This window comes from Caretta caretta, chromosome 6, assembly GCF_965140235.1.
Source record: "Caretta caretta isolate rCarCar2 chromosome 6, rCarCar1.hap1, whole genome shotgun sequence".
Classification (NCBI taxonomy): Eukaryota; Metazoa; Chordata; order Testudines; family Cheloniidae; genus Caretta; species Caretta caretta.
In genome coordinates this window covers 119,370,953-119,385,582 of record NC_134211.1, presented here as the reverse complement: position 1 = coordinate 119,385,582, position 14,630 = coordinate 119,370,953, and the positions used below count along the sequence as shown (strand labels likewise).

The 14,630-nt window shown below is 42.2% G+C and overlaps 1 protein-coding gene across 2 annotated transcripts in view; it reads left to right on the top strand.

Moving 5' to 3' along the window:
* The window catches only part of PPM1A (protein phosphatase, Mg2+/Mn2+ dependent 1A), a 57,371-nt gene that overhangs the window by 19,351 nt on the left and 23,390 nt on the right, over nucleotides 1-14,630 (top strand). The window contains exons 2-3 of one of the 2 annotated variants that reach the window (XM_048853868.2): nucleotides 12,046-12,066; nucleotides 12,610-13,463. In XM_048853868.2, the coding sequence (XP_048709825.1) occupies nucleotides 12,630-13,463 (834 nt within the window). In that variant the 5' untranslated portion in view covers nucleotides 12,046-12,066; nucleotides 12,610-12,629. The remainder of the gene's footprint in view (nucleotides 1-12,045; nucleotides 12,067-12,609; nucleotides 13,464-14,630) is intronic. The other variant, XM_048853864.2, reaches the window with a different exon arrangement.

The following is a 14,630-nucleotide window of genomic DNA, read 5'->3' as shown; positions in this document are numbered from 1 at the left end:
ATCCAGTGATGACGGTGATGTGCAGGAACCATGTTGCACTTTCTCGCCGCACCACTCCTCACCGAAAGACCGATGACCACCCTGGAGCCAGATGGGTCCTAAATAACCTTATAACTGGCCAGCTCAACCATGGGACGGACCACCTTGGATGTATCCACCAACGGCCTTCCCAATGTAATGGGTATATTGGGAACCCAGACCAGACCACCCGTGACTCGTGGAGGTGATCTGAGGTCTAATCCCACGTTTCCCACCCTGCAGCCAACGGAGCCTCAGGACATTGGGGATGATGCAGAAACAGCCACTGATCAGGAAGCAACATCTCCTGCTCACAATACTTCCTCCTCCCCACTGTCGCCTACCTCGGTGGATGACTTCAAACAGTTCCAGGAACTGTTTAAGCAGGTCGCCTAAAGCCAGGACAATTCATTGGAGGAAGTGCAGATAAACCAACACAAGCGGGTATAAATCTTATATGCTGCATCTACTTCCAAAATTGCCCTGCCCATCCATCAATGATGTGATCTTGGAACCAGCAGAGACACCCTGGCAAAACACCGGCCTCAATTCCACTGACATGCAAAAGGGCGGATAGAAAATATTATATCCCTGCCAAAGAGGTGGACTTTCTCTTCTCACACCTGCCTCTCAACTCCTTGGTGATGGATGCCGCTAACCAACTTGACAAATAACTACAGTTTCAATCGATCACACAAGACCACACAAGAGTCTCAACCTCTTTGGATGAAAAATTCACTTCTCAGTGACATTACAATTCTGAGTCTCCAACTATTTAGCCTTGCTGGCTAAATATGATTATGATAATTATGGGAAACTCAGCTCGTGGACCGTGGAGTTCTCTGATGAGAGAGCATCACAATTGCAGGTCATTGTAAATGAGGGTTAACTTGTAGCTAAAACAGCCCTCCAAGCATCTTTGGATGTCATAGACACAGCAGCCAGAATCACGGCCTCGGCCATAGTCATGCACTGGGTATCCTGGTATATCTAAAGAACTCCAAACCGCGGTCGAAGACCTACCTTTTGACCGAGAGAAGCTATTTTCGAACAAGACACACAAGGTGCTCCACTCAATGAAGGATTCACGAGCCACACTTTGGGGATCTACATGCCACTTGCAAAGAGAAGATTATACCAGCCTTATCAGAGGAATAGGGATTCCTCTTCCGAGCGACAGCAACAACAGTGGAATATGAGAACCAAAAATATCACCAATGGTCACAGCGACAGAGAGCATACCAAGCTCAACTGTCGACTTCTCAGTCAGCTCTGCCTAAGCCACATTTCTGAAATTTTGGTTGAGGGTCCGGACGACCTCCGTCACCAGGCAGTGCTTTCACCCAGCCTGTCCCCATGCTTTGGACAGCGCCTTCACCCATTCTACCACAGCTGAGCATCCAATAACAATGGACCAATGGATGTTAGAGATCGTACGATCGGGATATACCATCCTCTTTACCTCCTGACCACCTACCATTAACCCCACCCCTCCTTCTTATGAGCACCCGTTATGACAAAAAGTTGATCATCTTCTACAACTAGGTGCTGTGGAATGAGTACTTTTGCAATACCGGGTGAAGAGGTTCTACTCCCACTACTTGACCCAGAAGAAGAATGGGGGGATGAAGACCTATCTTGGATCTCATGAAACTTAACAAGTTTGTATGCACTCAAAAGGTCAAAATGGTGACACTGGGCATGATATGTCCAGCACTGGAAAAGGGGGACTGATTTGCGGTCCTCGACTCACAAGATGCTTACTTTCATATTACCATACACAGTCTCACAGGAAATTCTTGTGTTTCACTGTAGGACATGAATACTTCCAGTACAGAGTACTATCATTTGGCCTATCCACTGCACCAAGAGTTTTCTCCAAAACCCTAGCGGTAGTAGCAGCACGTCTACGCAAACAGGGAATAATGATTTTCCCTTACCTGGATGATTGCCTTCTCAAAGTCCCAACTCAACAAGAAGCACTGGACTTAGTACAGACAATAACACTATTCAGGGATCTAGGACTACAGAGAAACGAACAAAAATGCGCTCTAATCCCTGTCCAACAACTGGACTTCATCGGGGCACATCTCAGTGCCATAGAAGCCAAGGCATCATTGCCCTTGAACAGATTCACAACTCTGACAAACATTATCTCAGAGGTAAGAGTCAGCCCCCAAATACTGGCTCAAACTGTCCTGCAACTGCTAGGACACATGATAGTCACAACATTTGTAGTACGACACACAAGACTACGTGTGCGCTACCTACAGGGCTGGTTGAGCTCAGTTTACATATCCAGCAAGCACAGCCTTCACAAACGACTTACAGTATCACCCTGTGTCCTGTACTCCCTACATTGGTGGACAAGACCAAAAAATCTATGCATGGGCATCCCGTCCCAACAGGAATTAGTAATCATGACAGCTGCCTCGCTGATAGGCTGGGGCACCCACATGCATCAGCATACGGTTCAAGGCAAATAGTCGCTTGTGGAGACTCAGCCACATATCAATCTATCAGAGCTACACGCAGGTCCGCAATGCCTACAGACACTTCCTACTTCACATAAATAACGAATCCATTCACATCATGACTGACATCATTGATTTAAAACGTGGGCAGTCAACAAGGGGGGGCTCGATCTCTCATTGTGCACATGAAATTTGGGCACTGGGCATCACAACATAAACTTTTTGGCCTCCTACCTTTCCAGCTGTCAGAACGCGATGGCAAACATGCTAAGTAGGTACTTTTCTCGAGACCATGAAAGGGAAATGAATGGGAGAGTCTTGCTCTCCATTTTCCACAGGTGGGGTACTCCCCTCATGGACTTGTTCACATCCCCAACGAACTGCAAATACGCAATGTTCTGCTTGAGAGCAGGGATGGAACCTCGGTCACTGTGGGATGCCTTTCTCATCACATGGTATGCACAACTCGTGTATGCTTTCCCACCGATTCCAATGATATCATGTGTGATATACAAGATACGAACAGACAAGGCCAAGAGTATCCTCATAGTTCCAACATGGCCCAGACAAGCATGGTACCCTTACCTGATTCGCATGGCGATATGTGCCTCTCGAGCTCTCCCTTGTTCTGAGACAGCAGGTCCGGACAACAACGGTCGCACTCTTCACCTGAATCTGGAGAAACTCCACATACAAGCGTGGCTTCTGCATGGTTCCATCATGGCGAACTAGCCTGCTCAGAACAAGTTAAACATGTGTAACTAAACAGCAAGAAGGTGACCATGCGTAGTACTTACTTCAAAAATGTAAGAGATTCTCCTCCTGGCATCAAGAAAAACACTTGATGGCCTCCACAGCACCACTACAATTAGTGTTGGAATACCTGTGGGAGCTTGGGTTGAGCAATGAGCTCGATCAAAGTCCATCTTGTGGCCATTACTGCATTCCATCATGAGATTGGCATTTTGGGATGTATAAGTAGGGGCATTGCCAGCAGATTAAGGGACGTGATCATTCCCCTCTATTCGACATTGGTGAGGCCTCATCTGGAGTACTGTGTCCAGTTTTGGTCCCACACTACAAGAAGGATGTGGAAAAATTGGAAAGTGTGGGGACCAAAAATGATTAGGGAACTGGAACACATGACTTACGAGGAGAGGCTGAGGGAACTGGGATTGTTTAGTCTACAGAAGAGAAGAATGAGGGGGGATTTGATAGCTGCTTTCAACTACCTGAAAGGGAGTTCCAAAGAGGATGGATCTAGACTGTTCTCAGTGGTAGCGGATGACAGAACGAGGAATAATGGTCTCAAGTTGCAGTGGGGGAGGTTTAGGTTGGATATCAGGAAAAACTTTTTCACTAGGAGGGTGGTGAAACACGGGAATGCGTTACCTAGGGAGGTGGTGGAATCTCCTTCCTTAGAAGTTTTTAAGGTCAGGCTTGACAAAGCCCTGATTGGGATGATTTAGTTGAGGATTGGTCCTGCTTTGAGCAGGGGGTTGGACTAGATGACTTCTTGAGGTCCCTTCCAACCCTGATAGTCTATGAACTCAATCTTTGTGCACCCAAATACTAAATGCTTCCTCTCGGGTCTCCAGAACATTAACCCAGAAGTTTGCCAACCTACCCCGGCCTCAGACCTTAATCTGGTGCTGAAATGCCTCACCAGACCGCCATTTGAACCCTTAGCCACCTGTCCCCTGCTGCATTTATCCATGAAAGTGACCTTTCTGGTTGACGTTACTTCTGCCAGATGGATGAGTGAGATCGGGGCGCTCATGACCAATCCTCCTTATGCAGTATTCTTCAAAGACAAGGTCATGCTGCGTCTGCACCCAAAATTCCTACCGAAGGTAACAGCCTACAAAATAAACCAACCAATCCGTCTTCCCACGTTCTATCCCAGGCCTTACGGCACTCCAACAGAGGCCATTTTGCATACACTGGACATTAGGTGGGTGTTATTGTTTTACCTGGAAAGGACCAAACTTCAGGAAATCTCCTAGACTTTTTGTTTCTATTACCAAGCATTCAAAAGGCTGTGCAATATCCACTTGGAGATTGTCTAAATGGATCTCCACATGCGTTCAACAGTGCTATCGTATTCGGAATACTGACCCTCCAACGCATATCGGAGCACATTCCATGTGATCTGTTTCTATCTCGATAGCATTCCTCAACAATTTTCTGATTTAGAGATTTGTAGGGCGGCCACTTGGGCCTCTGCATAGTGCTCAGTGAACGTGTACACAATCACTCAAGACTCCAGGGTTGACACCATAGTTGGCCTAACCGTACGTACTTCTACGATGAAAATGAACCCGAAGTCCCTCCTGCCCTCTGAGGGGCACTGCTCCATAGTCACCTGATGTGGAGCACCTACAGAGACAGCACTCAAAGAAAAGAAGGTTATTCACCTTGTGCTGTAACTGAGGTTTTTTCGAGATGTGTCCCCCGTGGATGCTCCACTACCCACCACTTTAGAGTTCACTGCTTCTAGAGAAGGAACTGGAGGGCTCGAGTCGTGCGTGTGCTAGATACAGCACAAATGGCACTGCGACATCCTACTGTGCATGCCCGACTTGCGCAGACACGGCTGCCATAAATCTCTGATCGGCACCATGAGGCACCGAAACCTAAAGTGGAGCATCCCTAGGGACACGCATCTTGAAGAACTTCTGTTACTGCACAAAGTGAGTAACCTTCTCTTCTGACTCAAACTTCTGTCACAGCTATGTTGTTGCATAAAGGAGTCATGATCTCACTTAGGCTATTGGATCTACATAGAAAGTTGTACCAGTCTAATTAAAGGTATAATTTTATACCAATTTAGTAAAACCAGTGCAACTTCTATGTTAAGGTAAGCCCTTAGAACTCTATGATTGAGTGAAAGATGTATCAGGGACTTAACTGGCTAGAGACTGATATTTGAATGATTAGTGGGATATGCTGGCAAATGATATGGGTGGTGGAAACAGCAAAGTGTGCACAATATTCTGGTGAGAAAATTGCAGTTTTCTTTCTTAGCACCTCCTTTTCTCTCCCCTCTTCCCCTGCCCCCCCCCCCCAGGCCATTTGATCTTTTTATGATCTCTGCTAGCTCTCTGTAAATAGCTTGTCTGCCTTTGTTGCTATTCATAAAACATCCTAAATCAGTCAAATGAAACTAACGTGATTTGTTGTTTTACTGTTTTCCCACAAGGTTCTGAGTAGCAGTAGTCATACTGACCAGAGTCCTGTATATTTCAGCCTACTGCACTGTGTGGGGAAACTAGGAATGACAGCAGAGGCACCGTAGCTTTGTTTGTAGACTCAGAAAGACAGTGCTTTGGCTGAATCTAAAGCTATTTTTGCAACCATGAGGCCTAGAAATTTATTTTTTTAAATGAAAGCTGGAATTCTGCAGAAACTGAAGGCTTAGCAGCTTGCTCCTAGGTGAAAGTTTTCAAGGTGCAAATGTATGTCTGTCTTTTTTAAAGCCCAACTTGGAGCAGAAGTGAAGAACTTCCCTGTTGACTAAAATTTTATATAGAGTAACATTGTCATTAAGAAAAGGAGTACTTGTGGCACCTTAGAGACTAACCAATTTATTTGAGCATGAGCTTTCGTGAGCTACAGCTCACTTCATCGGATGCATACCGTGGAAACTACAGCAGACTTTATATACCCACAGAGAATATGAAACAATACCTCCTCCCACCCCACTGTCCTGCTGGTAATAGCTTATCTAAAGTGATCAACAGGTGGGCCATTTCCAGCACAAATCCAGGTTTTCTCACCCTCCACCCCCCCACACAAATTCACTCTCCTGCTGGTGCTAGCCCATCCAAAGTGACAACTCTTTACATAATCAAGTCGGGCTATTTCCTGCATAGATCCAGGTATTCTCACATCCCCCCCACCCCCATACACACACAAACTCACTCTCCTGCTGGTAATAGCTCATCTAAACTGACCACTCTCCTGGATTTGTGCTGGAAATGGCCCACCTGTTGATCACTTTAGATAAGCTATTACCAGCAGGACAGTGGGGTGGGAGGAGGTATTGTTTCATATTCTCTGTGTGTATATAAAGTCTGCTGTAGTTTCCACGGTATGCATCCGATGAAGTGAGCTGTAGCTCACGAAAGCTCATGCTCAAATAAATTGGTTAGTCTCTAAGGTGCCACAAGTACTCCTTTTCTTTTTGCAAATACAGACTAACACGGCTGTTCCTCTGAAATTGTCATTAATCATACTTTTACAAAAGCGTGATAAACCACATGTGATAAACCTTTGTCTAATGCTTTCTTCAGACAGCATTATGCTTTAATGCTGTAGGCTTTGAATAACTAAATTTCCTAGGATGAGTTCCACAACCACATTGTGGTTGTTCTCCGGTCTGATTATATTCACTGCTACATTAGATTTTAAAAATATATTAATTAACACAGGCAAACATCTCACCTTTAAATTCTAGTTTAGACAAAGTAGCAAGAGCTTTGACCTACCCTCATATTGGTGACGAAACTAACTTGACTGGAGTGGGGGTAGATACACTACTCCAAAAATTAACTGAACAGTGTTCCATTGGGGATTGCTAAAGTTTTATATGGTCAATCTGTCTTAATAAAAGGTCTCATAGTCAAAGATATTGTCCTTTTAAAAATGTATACAAAAAAATTTAATGAAAAGGGAAACACCAACTTAAAAAGCACAGCTCTGTCTGAATATTTTGTTGCTATTTCTTTTAAAAGTTAACTCCTAAAACCTTTGTAATTTAAAGATTAGAGGAAAAAATCTAGTTTGTGTAGTTTGCATTTGACAAGCGCTTTGTGTATAGTCAGCTTTACTGTATTCTCTGTATATTCACTTTCCCTTTTTTGTGCAAATGGTTTACACAGTAGCAAGGGGTAAGAAATACTTTACAAAACATGAACTTGCTGTGCCAAATTCTTATTTTATACTCACATTTTCAAGTCCTGAATTAAAACTTGAAATTATTGAATTGATTAAATTCCATTGTTACTTTTTATAGAAGTTCATTCCAAAACATTCAAGGAATGTTATAGTGGAATAAATGAGCTGTAGTTTTCTAGGAAATAATTCCATTTTTGATTTATTGTAACACTATAAAAGAGTGGGGGTTAGGTCAGTATGATTTCAGTTGATGTTATACCTGGAGAGAGAAATGCATTGTCAAGATGGTATACTCTATAGCAATTGTGGCATGACCCTTTTCATATGTGTAATATTTTGTATATGCTTTTAAGACATAGGTAACAGTATATGAAGTATGCATGCCTTAGCTACAGTTGCTGTGGGAATAATTTTTTAATTGATTATTGTGTTCAAATCCAGAATATTGTGGTAATATAATTTTAGCTATATTTCTTATTAAATAATGTAGATAGAACAAATGTGCACTTCGGCCATTGCATCTCCAAATAAATGTACAGTATATTTTTACAAGTGCATATACATAGGCCTTGTCTACACTACACAGTTTTCTCGACAAAAGTCAGGTTTCGTCAACAAAACTGGGGAGGTGTACACTCAATAGTGCTCCTCCTGCTGATTTAATTCTCCAATGATGACCTAATAAAACCACCTCAACAAGCGGCATAGAGCTTTTTGCAATACCGTGAGCTGTAGCTCACGAAAGCTTATGCTCAAGTAAATTTGTTAGTCTCTAAGGTGCCACAAGTCCTCCTTTTCTTTTTGTGAATACAGACTAACAAGGCTGCTACTCTGAAACCTGTCAGTATAGGCTGTGCGCTTGCTTATGTTGCCCTAAGTAGCCTCCAGGGTGTGTACCACAGTTCCCATCATGACCACCGGTAAGCAGTTTCTACTCTGCTGCAGGTACACAGACATACACCCCTCACCCTTTAAAGCCCCAGGAATTTTTGAAATTTCCACTTCCTGTTTGCTCGGTGTGGACAGCTCACCTTGCATCTTCCTAGCTAACAATGCTTGCTTTCTGCAGCAAACGCACTCCCACCTGGAGTGCACTGGAGTTGCTAGATCTGTTGGGTCTGTAGGGAGAGGAGGCTGTGCAGTCACAGCTCTGGTCCAGCTGTAGGAACTTTGACACCTATGAGCAGATTGCTTGTGGCGTGGTTGAGAAGGGGCAGAAAAGGGCAGAAAGCATCAGTGCTGTGTGAAGATCGAGGAGCTGAGGCAGTTGTACCAGAAGGCAAGGGAGGCAAACCATCGCTCTGGTATGGTGCCAAAAACATGCTGCCTCATGAAATACTGCAGGATCAGTCACGTTGCATTCATAATGTTCATCACACGACTGGTGAGCAGTGCAGCATCCATGCTTTCAGGCAGAGATGGTGGGTACAAAGTTTACGGGAGCAATTGAAAAAAGCACGAAACCTAGTTGGAAGCCCTTGGAATTCTGCATCATGGGGCAATGATCCTTCCCCCATGGTGTACTTCGATCCCTTCCCAGAACTCCTAGCAGGAGATGGTGGTGGTTTTGCACAGTGGGGTAGCTACCCACAGTGCACTGCTCTATCTGTTGGTGCTAGAGCACCAACCATGGATGCGCTGTGCAGACACAAGGATCGTTGTATGAATATGCACAAGCAATGTAATTACAGTGGTTTATGCTTGTCAGTGTAACTTAAGTCAACTTAATTCTGTAATGTAGATATGGCTATATACAGTATTTTGTTCATAGGCAGCATATACAGGTATTTAAATATACTGTCACTTTCCGATCAAATGTAAATATTCTAAGAACATAAGAATGGCCATACTTGGTCAGACCAGTGGTCCATTTAGCCAAGCATCCTGTCTTCCAACAATGGCCAATGCCAGGTGCTTCAGAGGGAATGAACTTGAACAGGCAATCATTGAGTGATTCATCCACTCCCAGCTTCTGACAGTTGGAGGCTAAGGACACCCAGGGCACTGATGGACCTATCCTCCATGAACTTATCTAATTCTTTTTGAACCTCATTATATTTTTGACCCTCACAACATCCCCTGCAAATGAGTTCCACAGGTCGACATTGCATTATGTGAAGAAGTACATTCTTCTGTTTGTTTTGAACCTGTTGCCTATTGATTTCATTGGGTAACCGCTGGTTCTTGTGTTCACATGAAGGCGTAAATAACACTTCCTTATTCATTTTCTCCACACCATTCATGATTTTATAGACTTTTATCATATTTTCCCCCTTAGGTGTCTCTTCCAAGCTGAAAAGTCCCAGTCTTTTTAACGTTTCCTGATGCTGAAGCTGTTCCATACCCTTAATCATTTTTTCTGCCCTTCTGTACCTTTTCTCATTTTAATACCTTTTTTGAGATGGAGTGACCAGAACTGCACATAGTGTTCAGAGTGTACCATAGATTTATAAAGTGGCATTATATTTTTCTGTCATGTTATCTATCCCTTTCCTAGTGGTTCCTAACACTGTTAGCTTTTTTGGCTGCTATTGCATATTGAGTGGATGTTTTCAGAGAACTACCCACAATGACTCCAAAATCTTTCTTGAGTGATAACAGCTAATTTAGATCCCATCTCTATTTTGTATGTATAGTTTGGATTATTTGCATTACTTTGCACTTATCAACGTTGAATTTCATCTCCTATTTTGTTGTCCAGACACCCAGTTTTGTGCAATCCCTTTGTAACTTTTCACAGTTTGCTTTGGACTTACCTTGAGTAATTTTGTATCGTCTGCAAAATGTGCCACTTTTTCCTCTCAGGCTGTGTGCGCTAGAGTCTGCACGTTTCGCTTCCAACAGAGATGGGGGTGGGGGAGGAAGAAAATATCTGGAAAGCTACCAGGATTAATTTGTTCCTTATAGGTATTTAATGTTCTGCTGGAATAAAGTGTTGCTGTCATCTTTAAGACAGTGTGGATCAGTTCCTTTATATGCATAATGACAGGTTTCAGAGTAGCAGCGGTGTTAGTCTGTATCCGCAAAAAGAAAAGGAGGACTTGTGGCACCTTAGAGACTAACAAATTATTTGAGCATAAGCTTTCGTGAGCTACAGCTCACTTCACAGCCGATGAAGTGAGCTGTAGCTCACAAAAGCTTATGCTCAAATAAATTTGTTAGTCTCTAAGGTGCCACAAGTCCTCCTTTTCTTTATATGCATGTTTACCCCTTGAAAACAACACATATAAGTGAAATGTTCTGCCACCATAACAGCCTCATTTGGGCCTGTGGCACACTGAAGTTGAGGACTCTTTCCTGGTCAATTTTATGCGTAGCCTATCAATCATCAGATGGAATAGGACTTTGCCAGCTTTTCTTTATCTTGTGTTGCATCACGACAGGTTGCACAGTCCAAATGATGCAAAACTTCTGAGCATGCAAAATTTGAGCTGATTTGAGTGATTTAATGACTATGTAATTAAACTGGTAGGGATTAAAAGGGCAAGATGAATGGCTAGGGTGTGAGAGTACAGTAATTCTCAATTAATATTGTAGTTATGTTCCTGAAAAATGCGACTTTAAGTGAAACAATGTTAAACAAATCCAATTTCCCCATAAGAATTAATGTAAATGGGGGGTGGGGGGTAGATTCCAGGGAAATTTTTTTCACCAGACAAAAAACTAGCACACGCACAATATAAGTTTTAAACAAACAATTTAATACTGTACACAGCAATGACGATTGTGAAGCTTGGTCGAGGTGGTGAAGTTAGAGGGTGGGATATTTCTCAGGGAATGTCTTACTGCTAAATGATGAACTAGCACTCGGCTGAGCCTCAAGGGTTAACTCGTTGTTAATGTAGCCTCACACTCTACAAGGCAGCAGGAATGGAGGGAGGGGAGACGGCATGGCAGAGACAGACACACACAGTTTGTGTGTGTGAGAGATGCACATTGTCCCTTTAAGTATGCTGACCCCACTCTGAGTACATTACCTTTTTAAATATATCAGGAAGTTGAGAGAGCAGCTGTGGCCAGCAAGCTCCTTCCCTCCTAAGCCCTGTCCTGTGTCCCCCCTGCTCTATGGAGATGGGGTGAGCAGGAGCACGGGGGAGGAGGGACACCCTGACATTAGTCCCCTTCCCCCCTTCCCTGCACACCAAGCAGGAGGCTCCAGGGAGCAGCTCCAAGGTAGAGGGCAGGAGCAGCACATGGCAGTGGGGGGAGGGACAGCTGAACTGCCGGCAATTGATAGTCTTCTGGGCGGCTGCTGCACGGGGAGCAGGGAGCTGATGGGGGGTTGCTGGCCCACCCTGGTTCCATGCTCCCCCATCCTCTCCCCAGCTAGCTGCAACAGGCTGCTCTTCCTGCAAGCAGTGGACAAAGCAGGCAGCTGCCAAACAACGTTATAAGGAAGCATTGCACAACTTTAAACAAGCATGTTCCCTAATTGACCAGCAGCAGGACGACTAAGTGAGGAGTTACTGTACAGAGCAGTCAAAATAGACTAGTCGATTTACACTATTTAAAAGCGTAGTAGTGTTTCTTGGGTACAAATATGTGCTTTGTTCTCTGCACCCACAGAAGAGTGAATAAAGAAAATATTAAAATATTTGCTTACTGTGTATATGAAATGTGAATTTCTAATACTTGTAATTTTATTTCCAAACAGATTTCTGCAAACATGTCAAAGGTAGTTTTTCCTCCTTGAATTATAAGCACACAGAACGTTTGAGGTTTTAAACACATCTGGACCACAAAATAGACATCTGAGAAGTTAGTTTCTGTAAAAAAAAAAAAAATAACCAAGTCTAAGATGTCTATGCTAGTTAAAATAGTTTGAATGGTGGTTTTTGTTGTACTTATTTTCACTACAAGTGTTTTGATGAAAACCACAGACACTAAACTAGTGTAAACCTTCTTCATGCATGGTTACAGCTTAAATATTTACAAAAACATACAGAGTACACTCAATTAGTAGTGAGGTCCTTACTTAAATCAACAAAAGCAAAACAAGGCAGTTCAGAGTTAAGGCTGACATTTTAGTTAACTCATTATTATGTAAAATATTGAGTTAAGGACCAAAAGTCAGCCATAAATTTTAACTTCCCATCTTCATTTGTCTTACCTTAATATTATTTAAGTAACATTTTCTGTATTTAATAGTTTCTAGTAACATGTTTAAATGGTTTTGTTTTGTAGAAATAGCTTAACAATAATATTCTTTTTTCCTTAGAACTGAAGGAACAAGTCATCATGGGAGCGTTTTTAGACAAGCCAAAGATGGAGAAGCATAATGCCCAAGGGCAGGGTAATGGGCTACGTTATGGGCTAAGTAGTATGCAAGGTTGGCGAGTTGAGATGGAGGATGCACATACAGCTGTTATTGGTTTGCCAAATGGACTTGATGGATGGTCATTTTTTGCTGTATATGATGGGCATGCTGGATCCCAGGTTGCCAAATACTGCTGTGAGCATTTATTAGATCACATCACAAGCAACCAGGATTTTAAAGGGTCCGATGGACCACCCTCTGTGGAAAGTGTAAAGAATGGAATCAGAACAGGTTTTCTGCAAATTGATGAACATATGAGAGTAATCTCTGAGAAGAAACATGGTGCAGATAGAAGCGGGTCAACAGCGGTGGGTGTCATGATTTCTCCTCAACACACTTACTTCATCAACTGTGGAGACTCAAGAGGTTTACTTTGTAGAAACAGGAAGGTTCACTTCTTCACACAAGATCACAAACCAAGTAATCCACTGGAGAAAGAGCGTATACAGAATGCAGGTGGTTCTGTAATGATTCAACGTGTGAATGGCTCTCTTGCTGTGTCTAGAGCTCTTGGGGACTTTGATTACAAATGTGTCCATGGGAAAGGCCCTACAGAGCAGCTTGTCTCACCTGAGCCTGAAGTTTACGAAATTGAGAGATCAGAAGAAGATGATCAGTTTATCATACTGGCTTGTGATGGTATCTGGGATGTTATGGGAAATGAAGAGCTCTGTGACTTTGTAAGATCCAGACTCGAAGTCACTGATGACCTTGAGAAAGTTTGCAATGAGATAGTCGACACCTGCTTGTACAAGGTAGTCAGAACTTTAAGAGGAGAAACCTATTATGTTTTCAGTAAAGTAGTAGGAGTTTTTCTATTGTCAACAAGATGAAAATAAATTTCAATTCAGATCTATAGAGTAGCTGAAGTTTAGTTTCTGTACAATTTTGTAACAATAACTATATGATACAATCATTCCACTGTTGAGCCACTTACTAGAATGCCATTGGGGATATAACTAGGAGCAGCAAATAGTAAGGGCACGTGGACTTCAATAATGGCTCGCCTTATTTGTTTAGAAGTTTTTAAATCATGTAAAGATATGTTGCGCTCTATGGCAAGCTAGTTAGCACTTTTAAAAATGACCAATGGAAATAACAGTGACCTTTTTGCTGCTTCACAATGCAATAAAAATGGATTTTAAAACATTTGATAGAAATATCAGGTCTTATATCACGTTTCATATAGAGACTGAATTACTTGAGAATTGGTGGTATTGGCATGAGTGGAAAATTTAGTAGCTGAGGAAAAATGATCTATTTCTAAGATTAAAGAAAGGAAATGGAAAAAATATATAAGCAGCTTTTATACCTTCCAAAGAAGTAAATAAAGGCAACAAACAATTTATTTTTTCCTCTTCTGTCACTGGGGAAACGTAGCATTTCTGCCTGAATCATGCCAAAACCATACAAAATGACTGAACTTTGGTTTCTAAAATTAAGAACTTCAATTAACTACTGAAATCTTTGATCTGATTTTTTTTAAATTGTTCCTTATATAATTTTACATCTGCATAAAAAAATCTTTTCTTGTACAGTTACTTACAGATTATTACATATAGCTTTTAGCTGTCCAAGAGTCCAACTAATTACATCTGCTCAAGAAGACAGGCACAATTTTTACTTAATAAATACAGATTTTGTGATTGTTTTTTTATGCAATGAGTCCGAATTTGTATGTTTCTATAAACAAAATGAAAGGTTGTTCTGTTGCTTAATAGGACAGACTGAACATTGTTAAAATTTCATAGTTTGTTTTAACTTTCCCTAGACAAGCATTTAATCCTATTTATAATACTGAGCTTTGATATGCAAGCTGTAAATAAAGGCAGGATCGCATTGTTAGTATTGGCACCATATCTCTAAAGAGGTGTGAAACAATGACCCCGTTAACTATGTAATAGTTTTCTAGAGACAAGGTG